At 52.0% G+C, this 24,658-nt stretch overlaps 2 protein-coding genes and 1 long non-coding RNA gene across 9 annotated transcripts in view; 1 reads left to right on the top strand and 2 right to left on the bottom strand.

Moving 5' to 3' along the window:
* Positions 1–319: 319 nt before the first annotated feature.
* LOC118911309 (uncharacterized) lies at positions 320–12,218 on the bottom strand. Its single transcript, XR_005024398.2, has 4 exons — positions 11,961–12,218; positions 11,118–11,217; positions 2,068–2,125; positions 320–578 (listed from the first exon to the last, which is right to left on the bottom strand). It is a non-coding gene; the product is annotated as an uncharacterized LOC118911309 (long non-coding RNA).
* ETV4 (ETS variant transcription factor 4) lies at positions 4,665–19,407 on the top strand. Of its 7 annotated transcripts, none has more exons than XM_057501569.1 (13): positions 4,665–5,254; positions 5,766–5,876; positions 6,068–6,161; positions 6,394–6,441; positions 12,834–12,887; positions 14,058–14,184; positions 14,678–14,821; positions 15,041–15,321; positions 17,131–17,205; positions 17,356–17,424; positions 17,612–17,784; positions 18,054–18,155; positions 18,522–19,407. In XM_057501569.1, exons 2-13 carry the CDS (start codon positions 5,817–5,819, stop codon positions 18,744–18,746), a joined length of 1,452 nt encoding a protein of 483 aa, XP_057357552.1. In that variant the 5' UTR covers positions 4,665–5,254; positions 5,766–5,816; the 3' UTR covers positions 18,747–19,407. The 7 variants fall into 7 exon arrangements, with proteins under 7 accessions (XP_057357552.1, XP_036739081.2, XP_057357553.1 ...); XM_036883186.2 differs by having other exon boundaries at positions 4,668–5,254; positions 14,660–14,821; XM_036883187.2 differs by lacking the exon at positions 4,665–5,254 and adding an exon at positions 5,317–5,631 and having other exon boundaries at positions 14,660–14,821.
* A 971-nt stretch (positions 19,408–20,378) lies between these two features.
* The window catches only part of DHX8 (DEAH-box helicase 8), a 30,543-nt gene continuing 26,263 nt past the window's right edge, over positions 20,379–24,658 (bottom strand). The window contains exons 21-23 of the mRNA XM_036883127.2: positions 24,322–24,518; positions 23,695–23,874; positions 20,379–23,004 (exon numbers count right to left, since the gene is read on the bottom strand). Coding sequence (XP_036739022.2) covers positions 22,785–23,004; positions 23,695–23,874; positions 24,322–24,518 — 597 coding nt within the window. The 3' untranslated portion in view covers positions 20,379–22,784. The remainder of the gene's footprint in view (positions 23,005–23,694; positions 23,875–24,321; positions 24,519–24,658) is intronic.

Raw genomic sequence — 24,658 nt, forward strand, 5'->3', positions numbered from 1 at the left:
AGAGCGGGGCAGAAGCAGGCAGGCAACTGGGGGGTGGGGGGATTGGGGGGGGCGTTTGTCCCCTCTCCCACCCCTAGCTGACACAAGGCAAATTGCTCTCTGAACTTCAGAGTGTTCAACTATAAAATGAAACTAAAAATACCTACTTCAAGGAATGCTAGAAAAATGTAAAAAAAGAACATCAGAAAAAGCTTAGGAAAATATTAAAGTGTAAGGCATATGTGCAAACACCTGTCTGGTCCCCCCTCTGGTGAGGTATTGCGTCCTCTCAGCATGCCTCACCCTAATGTTCCTCCTCCTTTCTGTCCTGCTTTTCTCTCCACCAAGGCACCTGGGCCCCACGGAGCGAGATGAAGGCAGAGTCTTCATCCAGAAGCATCATTTCCTGGGCTGCGGGCTCCCTGGCTCCAGATGATAAACTAGCAACTGTGGCTGTCAATTACCAGACAAATCTGGGCTAGGGTCACCAACAGGAGAGCCGAGAACCAACAGGAGAAATAAATGTATAGCTGCAGCTGGAAAGCCCTTAGAAGCCTCAGGGGCAGTCAGGAGCTGGGGATGGCAAAAGAGTTTCTGTTCTGCAAAACAAAGAAAAAAAACAGTCAGAAATAAAGTCAGGAATCCCCAGCACCACCACCACCATTCCCCCAAAAATGAGTCCAGGATGAGTCAAGTCCCCAGGTTCCTGTCAGCAGTGGGCTTTCCTGCCGCTGGCTTCGAGAGCTGGGCATCCATGCTGTCGCCCATTATTCTGATGACGAGAGCAAATATAGACATTTCCAGAGAACCAAGGAGCGACTAAGTGGAATAAACAGCATTTAATCTTTAAAGTGAAATTGGCTTCCCTTGGTAGAGCCCCACCCAGTGGGAGCTGTGGCCCCTCATAATTTAAGTCTGCACTTAATTAAAAAGGGGAGCATCCTGGACTCTGCCCAACTGGCACCAGTTCCTTTCTAATTCTTCAGGCTGCTGACATTTTCCTGTTTGTCACTCTTTGACAGTAAGGGGAAAAATTCAAAAGCAAGAAAAGAATCTTACATCCTGCAGCTTTCAGAGAGGGTGCTTGGTCTAAAAGCAGAGGGTTGAAATCTAAATTAATAAGGGAAGAGACAGAACAGGCCAAGGAAGGAATTGCATTTGGTGGGGAGTCCTGAGCAGCTACAGGCAGCAAATACGAAAAGCTGAAGTCACCAGCACCTTCTAAAAATATAAGGCACTTTCCTTGGGACACCGTTGGTCTCTTTTTGACCTCCCAGACTCTTCCTAGCATGAGGAGCAATCTTTCCTCCTGGAACAGTCTACCAGATAAAAGGGGGGAACATGTATTCAGGCTTATTCAAAAATATTTCAATGCTCCTCATTGGTTTCTGACAAGTCTCCAAAAAGTGACTCCCGTCTAACTCGACTCCCCAGGAGAAATACTAAAATGGGCTCCTCCGGGGACTGGCTGGGCCCCCAGAAGGTCAATGTGTCTATATCCCCCTACGCCTGACAAAGAGCAGCTGTTACACCAGACGAGGTAACAAGAACCTTCTCATCAGATTCTTGACTTCAGGCTCTGTCTGCTGTAGGGAATACTCAGGAGTCAGGCCGTGGTGATCATCCCACCCCTGTAACACCCAAGGGAAAGTGGGACCCAGTCTCTACCCAAGGCTTGAGGACTTTTCTCCTAAGATAGCACTCCTCTACCAGGGCGCCCTTTGGGGTTGAGCAAGACACCATCTCTACCTGTACCTTTCCTCTTTAGCCTGACATACCCTCAGCTAGCCAGCTGCAGGGGGAACCCCCTTTTCTGTGTGGCCTCATGAGAGGCCTCAGCCTAAGTGGAAGGTACAGAGGAACAAGGGAAGAAGTTACTCCACCCTCCTCCCAAGCACATCCTCTAGAAGTGGTACCCTTCCAGACATTTTTAAGATAATCTATACAGAGGCAAGATATTATACAGATACCTGATAACAGACATTAGGACAGTGGTTCTCAATCTGGGGGCAGGGGGGTACTGATCTGTATGACCCTGATTAAAGCTATGGACCTTTTCCTCAACAAAATGCATATACGCACACACACCCTGATGCAGGCAGCTGGCTTCGGGGGGTGCATGTCCCCTCACCCTGGTCCAGAACTCCTGCAGTTTAGAGGAAACATGAAAAAATGTGAAAATGGGACTGTGAAAAAATGTGGAAGTGGGACTCTGAGTCAAGGATAAAAGGAATTCCAAGAGTAGCATTTTATTTGGCTGGTACTGGGTTGCCAGTCCACGGGGAAGACCCCATGTTCCCCAACCCCACCGCCTGACTCTGTTCTCTGGCTCATTTCCCCTGATGACAGCTCCAGTCTGGGATACACTAAAGGGACGTAGGCCACCACCTGACCCTGTTTCTCTCACCAATCTGGCCTTGTGGAAGCTGTCTCTCCCTAGTTTACTCTCTGAGTTCTACCCTTTAAGCCTCTGGGACTCTACTCTTTCAAACACTGAAGAAACCAGGCCTTTGAAGACATTACTGTCCTCTCCTCACAGTCAGCCTGAACCAGTCACCAGTGCCCTGTTGTAATACTCTGAAGGCCACCTAGGAGAGCCTGCATCTCTAATGGCTCCTGGGCCTCCTGGTCTAATCACTTCTAATCCCAAGTCTCCCATCTTCCAGCATTCTGAGCAAAGCCTCACCTGCCTTTGCATGAGTATTTGCATATCTAAAACCCATATTTACATTTTTTAACTTAGACTTCTGGGAAACAGGTCAGAGTCCAGCCCCAATATACTAGAGGGAGGGATGCATTTACCTGGGCAATCTCCATGTTGGGGGTTGTCCAAGGATATGTTGTGTGTGCCCTCCACGATGCTCTGTGTCAGGAGGGGGACAGTGAGCATCCTTAAGTCTCATATGTCCATGTGTACTATCTGGCTCAGGAGTGCCCTCCGTTTGGTCTGGTCTGTGTACATGCCCAGTAAATGTTGGTTATTGTGGTGTGATTTCCAAGAGAAATCTCCAGCCCCTCTATTCCTTCTTCTCCCTAACTACCCTGAACCTTGGAAAAGACTCAGATGTTCCCCCTAGAGATGGCAATGGCCTGGCTGTGGGTGTTACATCAGAGGCCAGCTGACAGCAGTGGCAAGAGCAACGGTATCTTCTCTCACTCAGCCAGAATGTTGATCCAGAGTCCGGGGAAGAAGGCCCCTCAGCCACGACCTGGACGGGAAATGGGGTGGGAGTGCTTACTCTCTAGGGAGCCAGAGGCTCGACTGACAAATGTTAAGAACTCAGAACCAAAGAGGCATCCCTATGAGAGCCTCCTACTGGAGCGCCCTCTCCAGGACACAACAGAATCTTTGTCATTGTCATGGAAACTCCATCAGACTTGCCTTCTTGTAAAAAGCCTCTGTCCTGCTCCCCCACTTCTCTTTGCCCTGAGACACAAGCTCCTCCCTAAACTGACTCCATTCAGCCTGAAGCTGGAATTTGCTTGAGCTTGTGTCTTTTTCCTTGGGCATGGTTCCTGCTAAGCTCAATTACTTTGGTTGTTGTAATACCTTTTCACTGAACAGGTATTTCACAGGAACCTCATAGAATGGAGCAGGCTGGGGAAAAAGATAAGTGAGACCTCCTGCAGACCCTGAAGAGCATGAGCCTTAACAAATATTTCAGCAGAGAAGAGAGGAAATTTTCATTTGCCCAAGATAATCTTGGAATGAGCCCTAAGCAGGAGGTTTGGATGTTTAGTTCCAGTTCTGGCCCAGACCTGCTAAAAGAGATTGCATTGTATTATTTCCTTCTCTGAGCCTCATCTGTAAAATGGGGGTGTTAGATGAATGAATTTTAAAAACAGCCCTGACTGGCCTGGGGTTTAGCCAGTCTCTTGTGTTTAACACAAATGACAGGAGGCAAAAATCCTGCCTCTTTTGAGGTTAAATTTCCTTTGAAGCTCTCCTCAAAGAAACACATAGACATAGATCCAGAGACTCTCAGACAAAAGGCCTGGGGGTCTTCATGCCCTGTAGGCCCTTGTGGCTGCAGCCTAAGCACTTCAGCTACCATCAAGTGCCTGTCGTGGTCACTGCTGCCTGCCTGGTGCTCAGCACTGTAAATGTTTACTGAGTGAATTGGGGAATGAATGAGGTGACATTGACTATGACCAGCTTTTTGGCTAGAACTGAAATCAGTCCTGCCCCTTGGCTCTTTAATAGCCTGTGCTTGCTCTCAGGATAAGAGGAATGATGACTGAGAGGGAACTGCATTTTTAGAGGTCCTCTAAAAATGCTGGGGCCTCTGGTATCTGCTGAAATCAGTAGAAAGTGGGTCATAGAAGAGCTCTACAGAGCATAGGCCCTTGAGGAAAAGCCTGGATTACCGGCTAACTTACATTATTGAGCACCCACTGGGTATCAGTTGTCACATAGCTTTAATTCATTTAATTGTGCCCTCAAAGAGTTGTACAGGAGAACGTGAGGCTTGGGGGCTGTAGACCCCAGCTGCGCTGATTGAGTGACCTCAGCCAAGTCGCCGCCCCTCTCTCAGTTTTCATTTTCAATCTCTGTAAAATGGAAACAATAGAACCGCTTCGCCAGGTTATGGGAATGAAATGAGCACGTGGAATCAGAGCACTTCATAAATGCTGGTTACTATTGTTCCTCTGGCACACAAGTCCGCTCGCCTCCCCCGACCTCCCGCAGGGCGACACGCAGATACGTTCGCACTCCCACGTACACGCAGATGCACAGAGATCTGTGCAGACGCCTGCCGAAGGAACTGCCGTGCCTCAACTCAGGACCACCTCCGAACCCCGAGGAGAAGCAATCGGATCCTCAGCTTCTCTCCTTTTCTCTCAGCTCTTTATGAATGAACTCCGGCGGCGATGAGTTTTTTTTTTTTATGAATGGGAGCCCAAGCTGTGAATGAAGCCGGGAGCCAGCCCCTGCGTCCTCATTGGCCCTTGCGTTTGGGAAACTCCGCCCCCTGGCCCGGCCGGGCGAGTCTCCGGATTGGCGGGCGTGACAGCTCAGGGGTTTCATTCACAAAGTCAATGAAACAAAGGGAACTGGGTGGGGAGGAGTGAGAGCCAAGGCAGAGCCGAAAGAAATGCACCAATCAGCTGCTCCCCCGGGCTCACAACAGTCGGCGGCGCCCGGAAAACAAGCCGGTGCGCTGGGGACTCGGGGCCGGGGGTTCCTTGCCCCGGCCGAGCCCCGCAGTCCTCCGTGCCGCCCTGGGGCAGGCTCGGGACCCTCGGGGCTCTTGCACAGACGCCCCGGCCTCAGGTGAGGCTGCGGGAGAGGGAGGGAGGTAGAGTATGATTCTCCGCCTTGTCTCCCAACACACACCACTCTTACCGCCGCCTCCGCAGATTCTAGGGGGGGGTGGTGGGAGGCGCTGGGATTCAAGGTTGGAGGGGGCGCAGGAGTTGTGGGCGTGCGAATGGTGCGCGCCTCGCCCGTTCCTCCGAGCGCGAGCGCACACACACGCGCACACACACACTCACACACACGGTCTTATGTAACCGAGCCTGGGCAGAGCAGAGCTGCAGAAAGCAGCCGAAAGGCGAGTCCGGCTTCCAGGAGCAGGTGGGACCTCCTTTGGCGGGAGGGGAGTAGTGGCGGCGCTCAGCTCGGCAGGCGGAAACCTCCCCATCGCTTGAGTGAGTCGGAGAAGTTTTGCTGTCGGACCCAGAGCCTCGGGTTGCCCCCCCTCTGCTGCCCTTACCCACCCCCACCCCGCTGCCTTCCCGGGCGGTGTGCGAACGCAGCCCCCCACCCCCACCCTCCTCCCCAGGTCTCTGCCCCCGCGCGGGGCCCGGGAGGTGCGGCCGGAGGGAGCGGCCGGATGGAGCGGAGGATGAAAGGCGGATACTTGGACCAGCAAGTGCCCTACACCTTCTGCAGCGTGAGCGCCTCGCCGGCCTCCACGCCCGCCCCCATCCCGCACCCCGGCCCGACCCGACCCGCAGTCCCTTACCCGTGGTCTCAGCCGGGTCCTGGGCTCCCCGACCCCAGAGTCACCCGGGGACCCCAGCCCCGCCCCCCAGGCCAGACGGCCTCAGGGTGACTTGGGGGCATTCTTTGCCTTCCCCTCAGAAATCGCCCGGAAATGGGAGCTTGCGCGAAGCGTTGATGGTCCCCCAGGGGAAGCTCATGGACCCGGGCTCCCTGCCACCCCCCGACTCTGAAGGTAAAAAGAAAAAAAGAGCTGGAGAGACAAACCGCGGTCCTCCGCACCTCGCACACCCCGAACGCCGATCCTAGAGCCCCCGCCCTTCTCCCAAAATGACTATGACTCTCCCTCCAAGGGACTAGGACCATTCTCGGGTCCCTACCCCCAAGGGGGGGGGAAATCACTGGCCTTCCTAGGGCTCTCACATCACCTCCACCTCACCTTCTCTAATTCCATTATTCTCCCTCAGATCTCTTCCAGGATCTAAGTCACTTCCAGGAGACGTGGCTTGCTGAAGGTGAGTAGTTTTATGACCTTTCCTGTTACTGGGTGGGGGGAGCTCTCTACCATGGTATTCCAGCCTAGTCCACTTCCTTTCTCCCCCAGCCTCTAGGAGCTCTCCAAAGCCCCCTCAAGTCCCTGCCTGTCCGCTTTCCCCAGCGCCCAGTGTGGATACTTATATTGATATTTATTTTCTCTGCCCTGAGCCAGGCTTGTGTAACTAGGTCTAGGGATGAATCAGACCATTGTGTGGGGTATTTGCTTATTTGAATGGAACTTGGCCCCAGGCCCGTTTTCCTGGTTGAAATTTTCATTTGCAAAGTTTGTTTGGCAGCAGCCGCCAGGCCGAGGTGTGTGTTGGGGTGTTGGGGGGTGAGTGTGAGGGACAGGAGGATGAGGAGGAGCAATTAATTTGTCACCTATGTTCAGGAGTTGACAAAACATTGGTTTTTACTCCCTTGGTTTCTCTTCCCATCCCCCAGCACCAAACAATTTACTGTCTGAGCCAAAAGAACAACAAAAGTTTAAATAATTCTTTTTTGCAGCACTTTGGCAAAGAGAGCCCAGAGCTTCCCCACCAAATAGCCTTGATTGTAATTCTGTTGGCAACTGATCCTTCCCTCCTGAATACCTCAGCCCCAGGCAATTACCCCTCCAGGTCGCTGGGGGGTTAGCAGCAAGCTGGGGGGTGGTGTCTGTAGCTGGGCCTCCTCTGAGAAATGAAATGTGTTGGGGAGTCTCCTGGTTGAATTCATTGGTGTATTTTGGTGGGGCCTGTGGGTGTCTCTCGAAGAAGGTGGCTGGTGTTTAGGCAGTCTCTGAGAGGGAAGGGTTAACACCCCCACTTTAGGGTCCCTTTAACACTGTGAAAACCAAGAAACCACAATACTAGGAACCCCCTTTTAAGGGCTTTTCTTTGGAATCTCCTCATCCCATTACCTGGGTATCCTCGGTAATTTTTAAGCTCAAACCCAACCCCTGGGAACCACCTTTAAAAGCTTGGGGTAGATGGAAAGACCTCTAACTAGATCATTGAAGTGAGGCTAGGTCTGTCTTGACCACTGTGGTATTCCCAAAATATGTATGTTAACAGGACTATTTAGCATAGAGCAAGCACTCAAGACATTTTGTGGAATTAATTCTTGGCTGAACAGCTGAGTGGGTGCTAGAGGGATCTGGGGATCCGTGGGTATTGTACACATCTTCCCCAACTCTTCAAGCCTGCATGCCCAGCTGTGAGTTACAGGCAGAGTTGTGCCCAGTCTGCCCATCCTCCTCCCAAGGTTCTGGAGCTGGGCTGGAGCTGAAGAACACCGAGGTATCAGCTTCCACAGCCTCTCAAAGACTTCCTTTCCCAGGCCTGATTTCTGTCTGGCTTGCCAAGCTCCTTGTCTGTCAGCTGAGGATCCCTGCACTCCCCACATTGGGCAGCTCCCAGGGCTGTGATGTAGGGGAAGACTCAGAAGTTGGCTTTTTGGCAGCAGCTGGTTCATTTGTGCCTGGGTTTGGAATGGGAAGGGGAGGAAAACATCTCATCTCTCAACGTTGGAAGCCCCACCCCTTGGCAGTGGGGGTCTAGAGAGTGTACATGTGTCTATCCGCATGTATCAGTGTGACAGCGAGTGTATGTGTTTCATGCTGCTGCCCTGGGAGTCCCTGTACATTTAAATCCAGTGGGTGGGGAGGTGGGGGTGGGGAGCTCCTTGGTTCCCTCTCTTGCCTTCTGAGGGAGCAGCTCAGGTTCCCAGCTGGCAATGGATGGCCAGGCCTGAGTGGGGGATGCTGAGGCCTTTCGTTCCTTCTCACTCTCTCTGCGGAGACAGATGCAGCTGCCGGGGCCCTGTCCCCCTGCACCATCCCAGCAGCACCCCAGCCTCCTCTCCTGCCTCTTCCCACCAGGTCAGTGACCCGCACTGCCCAGAGGGAGCTTTAGGTGGCTGGGAGGGACTAGCTCCTTTGGAAACCTGCCCGTGGTGGGGTGCATCAGGAGGAATGGGGGCTGGAGTCCAACCTCCCCCTCCCTCAGCTTGGTTTCCTCCTAAAGCCCCAATTTGGAGACAGGCAGTGGGTCCTTTAGTGTGTGTGGGTGGGGCTGTGAGGAATTTGGGAAATGCCAGGTTGGATCAAGGCAGATGTGGTTGTAGATTCAGTCAGGTGTGCGGAACTCATTGCGGGTGAGTGAGTGGAGCTCCATCAGGACAGCTCGGACTTCCTTAGGTTTCGGGTTTTCTAGGCAGAGTTTGGGGTGGGGGAGCTGAAGTGAGGTTAAGAGGGCGTGTCTGTTTCGGGGTGCCCGGGATTGTTGAGTTGCTGGAGAAAGGATCAGGCTGCTACAGGGAAACCCAGGCTCCGGCAGGCTGAGCCCAAGCCGTATTTGGTTATGGTCAAAGATGTGCTGCTTCTGCTCGAGGGTTCGTATCTGGGCTTTTTGGGAGCTCTTAGGAACCCTCAAGGACAAGGACAATGACTTTGGTCTATTTGCTAGTAAGGAACATTGACTCTGGGCCATATGTGTCCTTTGTATGAGACTGGGGTCCATTACGTGGGATTTGAAGATTCCCCTCAGCTCTGTGGATAGATTGCAGGGGGCCTTAAGCCTTTTGATATTGTGTGTAGAACTGTTGGGGGGTGCCCCATCCACAAAGGAATGTGGATTTTTCTGGGAAGAGAATGTTCCAGGCTTTTATGAGATTCTCAAAGGGGTGTGTCTGTGTCCCTTTTCGTAAGAGTCACTGCTCCCAAACCTTCCCCCAGGTCTGTAGTCCCCTTGCCCTTCAGTTTTCCCCCCTTGTTATTTGTAATACCCAAAAGAGACCCCATGTGTGAAGGGTGTGCATGGAGGATGTTCTCACTCACGTGGTGCCATGCGGCAAAGTGAAAGGAGTCAGGGAGTGTATGAGTCCATGTGTGTGCATGCTGGTGCTTCAGCATGACTGGGGAGAGATGGGGTTAATCCCTTCCCCCAGTCTTTCCTAGGTACAATGCCGCCTCCTACATTTTTCTGTCTCCTCCCCTTCTAGAAAGCTCTTGGGGACAAATGCCCCCACCCCCCAGTAGATAGAGAACTGGTTCCTTCCAGTACAGAGGCTGCCGGGTGGGGGTGGGGTAAGGGTGAGAGAACAAGCCAGTGGTAACACAATGGTGCAGAAGCTCTGGAGAAGACCTCCCCCTCTCTCCACTGGGACTCCTTAAGAGGACCCTTCACCCTGTAATTGGACCCTGGGAAGGGGAGATGGTGATGGGATATATGGTGTAGGTGAGTGGCTAGTCAGGGGTGGGCTTAGCTGCTTGCTTGTCTCCCAATTCTGGAATGCAGCTTGGGAGGCTCCCAAGCCCCTCCTCCTCTACTGACTTCCCATTGGAAGAATGTTCCCTAAAATTCTCTCTCTGGGCAGTATGCTGGCTTGGCACTTTTCCCATCCCCTCCTTAATCACCTGCCACGTTCGAGGCAGATAAACTCTACCTTAGTGCCAGGATGCAGTTGGGGACAGACCCTGGCACACTGGCTTGGCAGCCAAAACTCAGCCAAGTCAATAAATAAATAGAGTGGTGTACACTCAAGACCAAACAATGGTAATCAGAAATTCTCCTGCTCTCCAGGAACACCAGGCTCAGTGTTACTGTTCCTATTTCTATCATCGTTGACAGTCTCTTAGTGACTAAGGCCCTGACCTGCCCCTCTGGGAGAAGCCAGTGTTCCATGGGGGGCCAAGCAGGCACTGGGGTTCACACCGTAGCCCATTGTTGCCTCGGCTGATTTCTCCTGGCTCTGAGAAGAGGATGGTACCACCTTTTTTGGGTGTGATCTGTGTGCTGGGGGTGGCCTCTCCAGAACTGCTGGGCAGGGGGCAGAGTTCTGGTCAAGCCTTCAGGCAAGATGACCCCTAGGGTTCTCTAGCATCATGTGAACTGGCCTATGACGCCAGCAGGAGATGCCCACAGCCCATTACCTCAGTGGAAACTGGTAGTTAATGAAGCCCCAGAGGGGGTCCACAGTGCGTCAGCCTCCTCTATTCTCTGCACCTCCCCTGCCCTCGGGACCCTCCTTGCCTAGGTAGCAGGGAGGGAAATGTTCATCTTGCTCCCATCACCCCCACCCTGCCACCTTTGGGGTGTTGCATGTGGTTGAGCCACAGGGTACAGCAGGAATGAGCTCAGCCTTTGAGCCCCTGGGCAGCTGAGAATCCTTCCTTTTATCCAGGGTTCCCCAAACCTGCCTGTTCTGTTCAACAAAAACCTGGGGTGTTTGTTGAAAATACAGATGACTTGGCTCTGCCCCAGGCTTCTCAAAGGAGACTCTCCAGGGGAGGAACTGGGAAAGCTTATTTTTAACAATGCCCCCAAGTATGGAGGGAATGGTTGCCTTTTTGTCCCAGTTATGCTCCTGAAAAGATGTGCGCTGCCTCTGTGTTTTTGTTCTTACCATGGAATTTCATCTCCTACTGATTTACTGGATCGCTTAAGAATTGTTTCATGCTGACTTTTCATAAGTTCTTTACTGCTTGTGGCTCCTGATTCTTAAGCCCCTCAACCCAATCCCTCTGTCAAGAAGCCAACTATCTATAAACATTTATTTTAAAGCACTTGGCACCCCTGATATTTAAAGTAGGTTGGTGAAGGATCCTCCTTCACAGACTCACATAGCCCTTGTTGAGATGTACTTTGCCCAGAGGACCCACCTTAACTGTTACCTGGTGCTGAGGAGGGGGAGCCCTCAGGGACAGGGAAGGGCTGGCTGGTTAGATCTCTTCAGTTCTTGCTTCCAGGTCCACTCTGCGGCCTGCCACCAGCCTGAGGTCAGGAGACATTGTATGTTTATTCACATAGTCAACAAATAATGCACTGAACGCCTGTTCTGAGCTAGACCTGCTCCTGTCTGGGAGTACTGGGGAATCAGATGATCAAGACAGATAAAGCCCTTGCCCTCAGGGAGCTTAACTTTCTGTTTGAGATAGATATTAAACACACAAATTAGTAAGGTAAGTTCAGGTAGCCACATGTGCCAAGGAAAAAACAAGAGGGACGTCAGAGAGCCGAGGGTCCACTTGGGTTTGGGTGGTCAGAGAAGATCTCTGAGGAGGTGACAAAGTGAGCTAAGACTTAAGTGGCTAGAAAACAGGCAGGCAAAGATCAAGCTGCTTGGATTTGAGGACTCAAAAGGAGACCAGAGCTTTGGAGAGTAAAGGTCAAGGAGAGGCAGGTCAGAGAAGTAAGCCTGGCCAGCTTGTGAGGGGCCCTGAGGGCCGAGGGGCAAATTTTGGGGTTCATGCTTTAAGCAAGGAGAGAAGTGATTTGGTTTCTGTTGTAAAAAGGTCACTGACAGCTGGGTGGAGAACCACCAACTATAAGAGATAAAAGCAGAATAGGGAGCTCTGATCAGAGACTATAGCTGAAATCCCAGGAAGAATACTGGCAGATTTTGCAGAGAAGGGAAGCAGTAGAGCGGGGTGCTTTCCAGGCATCCCATGCCCCTTCCCCTCCCCAGTCTGGCCCACCTCTTTTTCCATTGTCTAGTTCTAGCAGCAACGCATCACCTTTGAGCCATTCTTTTCCTGGACTCGGGACATCCTGGGTGTCTGCCCTTCCCCTACCTGCTGTAATCTATAAAAGAGAGAAACAGGTGGGCAGGTTCGGGTCAGGGGACGGTCCTCAGCTGTATACCCACCTGAAGGAGTTGATGAGGCCAGGATAAGCAGTAGAAATCAAAGCCCGGATATCCAGGTTGGCCCTGCAGGAGCGGCTGTTCTAATTTAGCTTTGTTTACTAATCCCCAAACCCAGTTCCGCCCACACTGGCACCCTGGGCTGCTCCTCAGACCTGAGGGCTTAGGAAGCCCATCAAAGGGATGAGGCCCATTTTGATCTGCCAGTGTACCCAGCCCCCTCCTCTCCGTTGTCGTGCTCTTTTCCCCTCTTTGGAACCTCCCTCTTTCCTCTATTCTATCTCCCTTCCAAGGCTCTAGAGGTTGTATAATATGCATATTCCAGGGCCCAGCCCAGATTCAGGATTTCCCCAAATGATTCTAAATGCACAAGGATCTCTCTTTGTAATGCCTGCCCAACCCAGCTGTGACTGCTGGGATCTTTGACGGAGCTTTGTAAACTTTAAGGGTCAGGTCTGCCTTCACTTAAGATAAATGGAGGGAATAGAGACAAAGGATCTAGGAAAAGACTGGAATCTGCTCAGACTGGTTCTGGGAACTTGTAGCCTTCCCACCAGGGTCTAAAGGAGCCTAGAGATGGAGGGCACTAGGACCTGGGGTGAAGCTACCGTCAGTTCTAGGAAGGCTGTTTTCCCCTTTGGGCTGGTGCTAATCTGCAGGGCTGTAATAATGATGTCTTGTCTCCCAGGGGCTGCCATTCAGGACCCTCACCCCACACTCACTCACTCTTGACCTCTCTCTGCAGCTCAGGTACCAGATAGTGATGAGCAGTTTGTTCCTGATTTCCATTCAGAAAACTGTGAGTAGAGGGCCCCTGGGTAGAGGGATGGGGAGTGGGGGAGGCAGGAAATGAGTCATAAGGATAGAGAATCACAAAAGACCGACTTATTCTCTCTTAAAGAAAAGGCTGAAGGGTAGGGTTCCCCATTCTTGCGTTTGGACTCAAAGACCAAGGCAGTAAACTGGGAGAGGAAGACTTGGTTCAAATCAGGGCTTGCTCCGTCCTAGCTGTGTGATCTTGAGGCAGACACTTCATCTCTCTGATCCTCCATTATCCTTATTTCTGAAAATGAGGATCTTGGACCAGTTCAGCAGGGTCCAGTTCTACCATTCTAAGTTATTTTCATGCAGCTGGAAGAGATTTTTGTCCCCCAGGAGACCTGTGGCAGAGTCTTTAAAAAACAATAGAAGGTGGGGTGCTGATCTAGTGGGTAGAGGCTAGGGATGATGCCAAACACCCTAAACTGCTCGGACAGCCCCCCACAACAAAGAATTACCCAGCCCAAAGGTCAGTAGTGCTACTGTTGAGAAACCCTGCTTTAATGACTACTCTCAAATGTCTTCACCCATAAAATGAAACAGGGCACAAATAATCGACAACAGCAGATAACAGAAGAGTTGATTGCAGGCAGTTGACTAGAATGCAGTGAGACAATCACACATTTGTGTGCTGGGAACCAACTCTTTGCTGCTCAGCCTGGTGGCTGGAGTTTGCGGACCCAGCAGAGGCCACAGGAAAGGCCAATGTTCTTCACAGATAATTAGGAGCATGTGTATAACGTTAGTCAGCTGACATGTAAGTGGGCTTATATCCAACCTTAAGCAGAAAGAGAAAGATTCTTTATAACCCCAAATAAGAAGTTCTCTCCCTTGGAATTTTCCAGGGTACTCAGGAAAACCACAGGCACTAGGTTGGTGCTCGTTCCTATAAAGGTGTTTTGGGGATCCAGGGTTGCATTAAATGCTGAGCTTTAGATAGTTTATTTGGTTAATATTGGACATTGATTGGTCTGATGTATAAAACTAGACATAGTGTAAATAGCCCAACTGTTCTTAAAAGTGTATGACTCTGAAAACTGAAACCCAGAGAGCATACTAGTTACCCACCTCAAAGAGCAGAGGGTGTCAGAAGCTCTCCCTGTCCCTTCTGTGACACTCTGGCCTTGCTCTGCCTCCCCCACCCCTGCAGTAGCTTTCCACAGCCCCACCACCAGGATCAAGAAGGAACCCCAGAGTCCCCGCACAGACCCTGCCCTGTCCTGCAGCAGGAAGCCGCCACTCCCCTACCACCATGGCGAGCAGTGCCTTTATCCCAGGTGAGACCCAGCCCAGCCCTGGTGAAGGGTAGGATGGAGGAGGGAGGGAGGCACCCATCTCAACAGTGGCAGCAGTTGATATGCAAGTTAGACAACAGAAAGGATTTCTGAGCTGGAAGGGAGCAATACAGCTCAGGATTTCATCTGAGAAGGTGGGATGAAAAATGCAGCAAGGGACTCAAGGGATTGTGTTATGGGTGGAGTAGAGTCTGTTTCCACTGGAGAAGCCACTGTCCCACTCAATCCGGGGGCTTTGGGCTGGGAAGAGGGGTTATCAAGATTAAACCCAGTTTCAGGATTTATAAAAGGAAAAAAAGAGTGTGGGGCCAAATCTGGCTCACACTGTTCCTTTCCCAGAGCCCTCTATTCTTCCTTCTCCCATAATCCCTGTGATCTCACTTCCCCAGAGATGAAGCATTCAAAGATGCTCGCCCACTTCTCTGTCCCCTCACCGCTCTCTCCCCCTCAACTCCAGTGCCTATGACCCCCCTAGACAAATCGCCATCAAGTCCCCTGCCCCTGGTGCCCCTGGACAGTCGCCTCTGCAGCCCTTTCCTCGGGCAGAACAACGGAGTTTCCTGAGATCCTCTGGCGCCTCCCAGCCCCACCCTGGCCATGGGTACCTCGGGGACCATAAGTAAGGAGACCCACAGAACCTGTGGGCCCGGGTCTCCCCTGTTTTTCTCAATTCCTGAGTGTTCTCCAGCTGTCCCTAAGATCTGGCTTGGGGGGAGGTAGGGAGGAAGGTGTATTGACACCCCCCAACACAGACTAGAACCCACTGTGCAAGCTCTGGGAGTGGCAGACACAGGAGAGCTTAATTTAATATTCTCTTCTCTTCTCCATCCACATCCAGCTCTGTCTTCCAGCAGCCCTTGGATATTTGTCACTCCTTAACATCCTCTCAGGGAGGGGGCAGGGAGCCCCTCCCAGCCCCCTACCAGCACCAGCACCAGCACCAGCTGTCGGAGCCCTGCCCGCCCTACCCCCAGCAGAGCTTCAAGCAAGAATACCTTGACCCCCTGTACGAACAGGCGGGCCAGCCAGCTGTAGGCCAGGGTGGGGTCAATGGGCACAGGTACCCAGGGGCGGGGGTGGTGATCAAACAGGAGCAGACGGACTTCACCTTCGATGCAGGTAAGAGATGCTCCCGGGGAGGCGCGTGGAGTTTTGGAGAAATTGCTGGGTGGGGTGGCAGGTGATCAAGAGAACAGTTCCATTAAACCCAGAGCGCCTCCCAACAGGTTTTTTTACCTTTCCATCCATTACTAGTTAGTACATCCAAGCCACCCTACCCATTCACTTTATTTCATAGTCAGAGGAATTGCCATTTTTGAAGCAGCAAACTTATATTCAGATAAAACATAAGTGGGATATAGGTCCTTGCCCTTAGGTAGCTTGTGACTTAATAGGAACGGTAAGGTATTTCTTTCTATTTCTACTTAGCAGGTGTTTGGGGTTTTAATTACCTTCTGAGACCAAAGTACTGTGCCAGGAAAATAAGTGTGTCCAGCTGGAGGACACAAGGATGAATAGGATGTGTCATTGGTCCCTGTCCCCACAGAAGCTTAAAAATACAAAGGATTTGAATGAAAAGAAACATGAGCTTGAAACTAGCCAGGCTCATAGCTCCTAAGTGCAATGTGGGGTTAATATGTGGTTTCCATATCCTGTTCTAGCCTCCAGGTTGATGAATGACCCACATCTGGCCAGAACTGGGTACCGGAAGTAGAAGCTGCTTTAAATTCTAGTTCCACCTGGCTGTTGACAGGAGTGAGATGCACTCAGCCATATTCATAAATAGCTATAATTCAAAACCCCAAGTGCTGAGGGAGGGCTATTCTCATTTAGGAAGAGCCCAGAAAATCCTTGGTTTCTGCTACGTTGTTACCATCCCCAAATTTGAGTTTTATCTACAACTTGCATGAGAAAAATAAAAATTTAGAATAGGCTCAGAACTGGCTTAGAGCTTTTGAATTTCCCTTTTCCCGATGCCCAGTCTCTTAGAATCAAGGGGTGGACCACAAACCCCTAGGCTGCCCCAGTGAGAACCAGAAGGGTGTGCCTATCCAAACCAGGGTGTAAGCCTGACCCAAGCCGGGTAGTGCGAGGGAGAACCGAGGAGGGTATCGCTCTTGCCGCTGACCTTCAAAGGGTGTAAACCGGAGGAGATCGTGTTACATGCCCTTGAACTCCTGCCCCTCCCCCTTCAGCTTCCTTTGAATGGAGTCAGGAATTTCATTCACAAAATGGAGGCATGAATGAGCCCACCCGCCTCCTCCCGGAGGTGTCAGGTTTCACCACCATTCATAGGTGGGGGTGGAGGGCGGGAAGGGGCTGGAGCTTGAAAGGGTGGCTTCACAGAACAGCCTCCAGGTGGAGCTGAGGTTTCAATCCTACGGAATGGAATCAATTGGGGTGGAATGTCCTCTGTCAGGCCTGAAAAAATACAGCCCAGTGCCCACGGTCTCTTCCCCAGACACTGATACATGCAGTCTCGCTCTCCCTCCTCCTCTGCCCCCGCCTCCTTTTCTTTCCTCTTTGCCTCTTACGCCCTGGACTGGGAACCTGACCTGCTGACCGGACATTAGCCCATTCCAAGGGAGTCTTAGGCACGGACACTGAACCCTTTCCCCGGAGGTTCATCCCTACCACTCCCTCCTCCCCTTAAACTCACAGGAAACAGCTGCTCCCTGGAATCTGGGGCCTTGTGCAACAGCTTTGCCCAGCCCCAGCTGCTGCCATCCATGCCCTCTAGCCCAGCCCTCAAGCTGAGGGGTTCAAGCTTTGCATCCCTCTGGGTGAACTTCCTCTGTCTGGGATTTGGTGGTAGGCAGGCAGCTGGGAAAAGAACCAGAATGCAGGCTGGCAGGAAGTTTTCAAATGTGTGTAGGCTCACTGCCCTCACCCCCACCACCTATAACATCACGCTTCTGTCCCCCACAGATGTCCCTGGTTGTGCATCAATGTACCTTCACACAGAGGGTTTCTCGGGGCCCTCTCCAAGTGACAGGACCATGGGTAAGGCAGCCCCCTCCTCCCTGCCAAGCGCTCCAAGTTGGAGGAGGGAATTCTGCCACCAGGGAGGGTCTTTGGGCCAGAAGTCCCTCTAGACTCTGGGATCTATCAGTGAACCCCCAGATCTGAGTGATCCCCAACTTCCTCCTCAAGGTTATGGCTATGAGAAACCTCTGCGACCATTCCCAGATGATGTCTGCGTTGTCCCTGAGAAATTTGAAGGTCAGAGACTGCTGATGAGAGGGTCAGGGCCTTATCCATGCCCTGTGTGTGTCCTGGGTATGAATGCCCCCGCCACCAGGAATCACACTACGGTTCATGAGAAGGGGCCTGGGAGCGTATTGGGGAGAGGGTCTCCACCGGGGACCTAAGGCCCAATGCCTTCCCCTCCTGTTTCCTGTGTCCCCAGGAGACATCAAGCAGGAGGGGGCCGGAGCATTCCGAGAGGGCCCGCCCTACCAGCGCCGCGGAGCCTTGCAGCTGTGGCAGTTTCTGGTTGCCCTGCTGGATGATCCGACAAATGCCCACTTCATTGCCTGGACTGGCCGGGGGATGGAGTTCAAACTAATTGAGCCTGAGGAGGTGGGCCTCTCAGATGTCTCCATCTCCCCTCCCAACAGCTTTGGGCCTGGAGATGGGAGAACCTGGGAACTGGTGGCAGTGCCTTCACCATCATCGTGGCTTTACTGAACCTGCATTCTTGCCAAACCGGGTCTGTGGGCTGGTGCTAAGTTTGCAGGGCCCACTTAGCATTGTGCACCAAGAATCTCAAACACTCTTTTCTCATTTGCCTCCCATTTTTCCATGGCCAAGCTAGCATCACCATCCCCAAACTCGTCTCCTTTTCCCAGGTTGCCAGGCTCTGGGGCATCCAGAAGAACCGGCCAGCCATGAATTATGACAAACTGAGCCGCTCGCTCCGATACTATTATGAGAAAGGCATTATGCAGAAGGTCAGGGGCCGAGGGCCCAGGGACAAGAGGTGGTGACAGTGGCTGTGGGAAGGTGATGGGGGCAGGGGCAGGAGAGCATTTCTCAGTATGTTTGTAGGTGTACATAAAGAAATCAGAGGGGATCTCTGGGGGAAACTGAGGACGTGCCCAAGGTTTCCCTCCCCCAAAAAAGTGCTAAATAGTAACTGGAAAGTCCAAAGCATGGAGAGGTTGAGATTAAAGGAAAAAAGAACTGGGCAGGGAGTCAGCTTCTTAGAGGAGCCAGCATGGGAGAAATGTGCCCCATGCATCTGAGAGGGGCTGCATCCCAGCCCTGCAATTACCCAGAGGGAGCGCTAGACTGACCCAGCCCTTCTCTTCCCACAGGTGGCTGGTGAGCGTTATGTGTACAAGTTTGTGTGTGAGCCTGAGGCCCTCTTCTCTCTGGCCTTCCCAGACAATCAGCGTCCAGCTCTCAAGGCTGAATTTGACCGGCCAGTCAGTGAGGAGGACACAGTCCCTTTATCCCACTTGGACGAGAGCCCCACCTACCTCCCAGAGCTGGCTGGTCCAGCCCAGCCCTTTGGCCCCAAGGGTGGCTACTCTTACTAGCCCCTAGCAGCGGCTCCCCTGCCACCAGTGGGTGCTGCCCTGTGTATATAGAGATGAATTTGGTGTTAGGGAAACCCTCACTCTGAAACCCACAGATGTCTTTGGAGCAGATTCTCACTGGCCCTCCAGTCACCCTGGCTCAGGCTCTCAAGTGTTCAACAGGGTTAATGGGAAGAGTGGAGACGCTGTAGTGCAAAGACGGAGCCTCAGAAACTCCTATTGGGGTTCACCTCTGGCCTCTTCCTAGGTCATGTTTAGAGGCCAGAGCCCTCTTCCTCTCCTCCATCATAAAGACCAAGAGTTTGTTTCACTCTGGGGGGGGGAGGGGGAGGGGGAGGGGGGCAAAAAAAGAGCTTCCCCATTTAAGCCTGGCCAGGAGGGGTGCATTGAGCTCCCCAGATTTCAAACTCTGGGGAGTCGGAAGCCTGGATCCAGGGCTCCACTCCAAGCTTGTGGCCTGCAGCGCCCTGCTTGTCAGGTTTTGGTGCTCTGTGTTCCCAGAGGTTGGGGGAGGGGTTGCTGGGTGGAGGCAGAGAGGGCTGGGTTCCTGCTCCCAGGGCCTTGTGCCTCTCAGGCCTTTTCCTAGGTCCAGACCTGGGATTTCACCTGCACCACCCCCACATCTGCCAGACCCTAATAAAGGCCTCTGCTTTTCCTGTTAGTTCTCCTGTGTCCTCTTTGTTGCCATGGGAGAAGGACTTGATATTGGAAAGAGCTCAGGCCTCAGGGCAGATGGCCAGTTTGGGGCCTGGACTAGACACTTCCCTTTTAGGTTTGGGAAAAGACAGTTCACTTCTTTTTCCTCTGAAAAATGGGTTCAGTGATACCTTCCCCTCTTTGGCCTACTGTGTAAGAATCCTGAAATAATAAGAGGATGGGTACTTTGTAATCTGGCCCCCTGCCCCTCAGCCACTGGCAGCTCGCTTCCTGCAGCCGCCTCCTGCCCAGTGCAAGGGTGGACTTGTGGTGAGAGGGGAGGGCACATAGGGTTCCTGAGCTTTGAAGCCCTCAGGCTTCGTCTGGCCTGTGGTTTCTGTAATCACAGTTGCTCCTTTGACCATGCTACTGTATACCCCAACTGTGTGTCCCCCCTCCTGTTCTGACTCCAGGTTTCCGATTTGCTGCAGTTGGGGACAAGGGATTTTTGTGGAGAGGATCTGGAGAATGGAAAAAAAAGATGCAAGGAGAGACTGCAGTGAGCCCTGGGGTTCTGGCCAGTGAAAGGAAAGGACACTACATCTTCAGGGCAAAGGGGAGTGGGAAGCATCCTCGCCCAAATGTGAGAAGCCAGGAGCTGAGTTTCCGGGGGGTGGATAGGAAAGGAAAGGCTGAGAAAGTGGTGACACCGAGGAGGGGGTATGACTGAGAACTGATGGGCAGAATGGGTACTTCTAGACCCAGGCCCTGTGTAGACAGCATCCCAGGAGCCAGGCTCAGTTAAAAACAGGTGCACTCTGGTTAACTGAGCTGTGCTGAGGTTGGGCCCCTTCCCAGTACTACTGCCAGGACCATGGCAGCCCTCAAAGGAGTGGACATCGCTTAACCATTGCCCACAAACAAAAAGCATTATTTTTTTCCTTAGAAACAGAAAAAACGCAGTTTAAAGCAAGGAACAAATTTTTTAAACACAAGTTTTAAAAAATACGTATGATTCAGTTCCATATTAAAGCCAGGCTATCAGTGGGAACATGTGAAAGTTGAGTGGAAACCCCAAGGTCCTGCCTACACACGTGAGAGATGGATTTAGATGAGAAGCAGCATCCCAGAAAAGGTGTCCACAGGCTCAGACATGTGACCTCAGTCCTCTGAAATGTTCATTAACATGCGACTCCTCACAGCTCTTCGTTCAAACCCGTAAATTTAAGAGAGGCACTGCTCTGAGGGGACAGCTACAGCAGCCACCAGAGGAAATTCTTTGGGCTGAAGGAGAGCCCAAACCAGACCATGCGGCAGCCCGAAAGTGAGCCCTGGGCCAAGAAGCCTGACCCAGCAAGAGAGCTTACACTTGCCCCATGGGGTGGTCCCCCACATATACAAACAAGCAGACTCCACAAGCTTCCAGGGGCAGGAACTCCTGAGCAAAGCTCCTGCGGGGTGCAGTGAACAGTAAACTTTAAAGGCTGAGATTCCAGCTCCCTGCAGGGGACCCACATCCTCTCCTGGGTTGTCACTCAATCTCAGGGAACGGGTTCAAGGAAAACAAGGATCCCATTGTGTGGGAGCAGCCGGTGAGTCCTTCTGAATCTGGCTGGGAGCCCCCTTCTCCTAGGCTTGGCAATACTGCCTACAGGCCGTTTCCTGATGGACATTCAGGTGAGACCCCAGCCCTGTTAGAACAGTGACCCCCTGCTCTTCGGAAAGATACTCAAGGGACACCCACAGGGCTGGGGTTGTTTTTGCTCATGAAACCCAGAAAGGTGACTGCCTGCTGTCTCACCTTGCCCTGTTACATAGCCCCTTCTCACCCTAAGCTTAAATCCCAAACCTCCCACTGCCCTGTGGGTAATGATCTCAGAGGTGTTAATGCTGCAGTGCTGGTATCACTCAGCTGGGACAGGTGGGCTGCCTACCCAGGGTTTGCTCCTGAACTGGAGAGATGGGCTGGAATTAAGACTGGGGAGCTGGGAATTAAAACTGGGGAGCTGGGTATCCAGCCCTGCTTCCCTTCAGGTTCCTCTGTCAGCTGCTGCACTTTCTCCCCTCCCGTGCTCTTAATTACTGGCCTGGGCTTCCTGAGGAGCACAAACAGGATCGGGAGGCAACCACACAGCTCGATAAAAGGGCAGGACCTCAGTGAGCAGACTCCCTGTATTCCTCTCTGCGAATTCTCTCTGTACAATTCTGTGGTCGTTCTAGTATTTGCATCGTTTCAGAATTTACTAGATAGGGATGGGGGAGGCAGTGCAGGCAATAACCTGCCCAGGAGCTTCTGTACAAGCTTCTCCACACCCCAGCCACCTTTCCAGAAGTTCCACAACCTGGCCTGGAAGCTCCTTCCTGTTCTGCCCCCTCAGAAACTACGAGGGGCACTAGGAGGTGGCCATTCCCCATCTGAATGCTCGAACAAAACCACTACACATGAGGCCTGAAGTACAGGTGCTGGGTGGCACGAACTGGCTCTGAGAGGTGTGATGGTGGTTTTTTGTTTGGGGTGGGGGAAGGGCAGCTTTGCGCATAAATACCATTTGTTAAAGCCCATTGAAGACCTCAGGGAAATTAAAATTAAAATAAGCTGTGTCATTACTTGCATGCTTCAAAAGGAAAGAGGACATGCTGCACATTTTGAGTGTGGTAAGCAGGAAAGGGAGCCAGGGAGAGCCTTCTGTATTCATATGTGGCATCTGTAACCACTCAAGGGCCCAGGCTGGAGCAATGGATGTAGTCAAGCCGGGGCAATGCACAACAGAGCTGGGCCAGCGCGGGTGCTGAGGGAAGACAGGCGGTCTGGGCTGTGTGTCGCCTCCCAGCTCAAAGAAGCTCTGGGCTCTGGTTTCAGGGGACTCTCTACCATGTGTACCAAAGTCACAGATTCTCAATCTCCACACCATGAGCCCAGGCCAATATCCTAACCTTTCAACTAAAAGAAACATTCACAGAAAACCACTTTTGTTTCCTTAACAAAATAAATATTTCTGGGAGGTTAAGCAAAAAGTACAGAGGCTGGATCGGGGCAGGAAGTGGGGACAATGCTTCCAGTGAGCTCTGTGGCTCTGTCCTCCAGGAGTACCAGCCAGGGCATCTCTCCATGTCTGGCTGTCAGATGCTTGTGACTCCCTTTCCCCATCCAAGGCTGCACAAGTTGCCACTTTCTTGGAGAAAATACAGTGTACCTCTTGTTTGCTGTGAGCCCCATAGGCCCCAGCAACTCCGGGTTGGTGGAGGCTGGAGACTGGTTAAGAAATGAGAGTCAAATTTAGAAAATGCCCAGTTAAGATATGCAGTCACTGGACAGCTATATCCTCAGGACCAGCTCGTCATCAGTAGAGTCCCAGCAATGGACCACTGCTGCAGGAGAGGCAAACAGACAAGTCTTGTCTCTCAGCGCCGCCGGAAGGCCCGGGATATTCTCCAGGCGTTGGGTTCCTCATAGCGGTTGTACAAGGGTTCAAGACGCTGCTGCTTCTTCTGTTTGCTTAGCTTGGTTGGGTCAGAGACCTTAAAGAAGGCGGGAGCAAACTCCACAAGCCACCGAGGGTCAATGGTGGTGACCTCACGCATGTACTCCTTGGTGGTCAGCACGAGCTCGTGGTACACCACCCTGAGGGGGCAGAGGTAGAGCTCAATCCTCCAACACAGGGCCCATTCCATGGCCTCAGCTGACCTGCCTGACCCCTCAGGGGATTGCAGTCTCTGTTTACGACAGCCACACCCCAGGATAGAAGAGCCTGCACACCTCTAACCGTAAGAAAGTAGTGAGGATAATGGGCTCTCGGCCTAAGTCTGGCTCTAACTAGGTAAGTGGCACAGACCCAATCCAATCCCGTCTCTGGACTTCAGTTTCCCACCCTGTGAAACGAGAGGGTAGTTTTCTCCCTCAGAATTCTAGGGCCCTGAAGAGGAGCCTCAGGGGATGCCACAAGGGGATGGGGAAGGCAAGTGAGCAAGGCTCTGCCTCTTCAGCCCTTCTACCATGGTGGCACAATGGTTTTAAATCAGTTTTATATTACCATGGGTAAGATTCCAATTTTTTAAATGCTACATGAAGAAAAAATTTTAGACTACTTCACTATCTGTAAGATCCTTCTTAGTTCTCACCCCTATGAGTTTCTCTTAAAAGTGCCTGCCTGATAGTGTGTACCTAATTTAGGCTTCTGCTGCTCTAGAGATAAAAGAAATATTAGAATAGAAAGTATTGAGGTAGGTGAACACACGAACACCAAGTGCCAGGAGATTTACAGGCTCTCTGCCCAGAATGGTCCCTGAAGCCACGCAGGGCCTGCCCACCTACCATTCTGGCTGCCTGTTGAAGAGAGCACTGGAAGGGTGGATGTAGACCACCTGCTGGTCGATCAGTGTCCGGTAACCCTCCTGTGGGTCTTTCTTGGCAGCATTTCGGAAGAATCCACTGCAGATGGCCTTTTGCACTCGGACCGTGGACTTGCCACAAGAGACCACATCTAGCTTGTGTCTGCAGAATAAATTGAGAGGACAAAGATGTGAGACTACTCTGCTTTCAGAGGTTCTATCTTCCAGAATGACAGTGCCCACCACCTATCTTGGTTCCCCAGGGTAGGCACCTGGACCCTCCTCCAGCCCTAAGTGTCTACAGGAGCAGCTCTACACAGTGGGCAAAACAGACACAGTAAGAGCCAGAGACTTAATTCAGCTTGACTAACGTTCCAGATGCTTGTAAACAAAGAACATTTTTCAACAACTAATAAAATAATCTTCCTCTTAGGAACTTTCTGAAGTGATTCTTAGCTGTACCCTTGCCAGGGAGAACAACAAAGATGGAAAAGTTGGAGGAAAAGGGTTATGTGAGAAGCCTATGGCTTCACAGGTACATACAGAGATGAACAGACATGCCGTTCAAGGAGGTTCAATGCCAACATGAGGAAAAGTCACCAGATATTACCTGTCCATTATGCCTAACATCTGCTTGCGAATGTCCTGGGCCCGGCGTAGAGAACGAGCCTGGATAAAGTTCTCGTAACACCACGGGTTGGAGAACTTGTTATTCTTCCAGGAGTTGTACACAGCCAGCAGGGTGAGGTGGTCCCCTTCAGTCTGGTGGAATTTGGCCTTCTTCTGATCTGCAAGGGCTTGTTTATCCTGCCAAGCAGTGGCACAAAGGCTCATTTTCTGCCCAACAGCTACTAACTGAACATCCAGCAGATCCAGGGAGCCCTATGTGGCCCTGTCAGGTGTCCACACCAAGCACTGCAGTGGCAAGTCTGATTCCACCCACCCTC

The sequence above is a fragment of the Manis pentadactyla genome, chromosome 4, assembly GCF_030020395.1.
Source record: "Manis pentadactyla isolate mManPen7 chromosome 4, mManPen7.hap1, whole genome shotgun sequence".
Classification (NCBI taxonomy): domain Eukaryota; kingdom Metazoa; phylum Chordata; class Mammalia; order Pholidota; family Manidae; genus Manis; species Manis pentadactyla.

Bases quoted from the DNA above. Each gene is read 5' to 3' on its own strand.
- ETV4 (XM_036883186.2), top strand. From the start codon at position 5,817: ATGGAGCGGAGGATGAAAGGCGGATACTTGGACCAGCAAGTGCCCTAC. The intron at 5,877-6,067 runs GTGAGCGCCTCG...CCTTCCCCTCAG, and splicing joins TGCCCTACACCTTCTGCAGC to AAATCGCCCGGAAATGGGAG. The intron at 6,442-12,833 runs GTGAGTAGTTTT...CTCTCTCTGCAG, and splicing joins GGAGACGTGGCTTGCTGAAG to CTCAGGTACCAGATAGTGAT.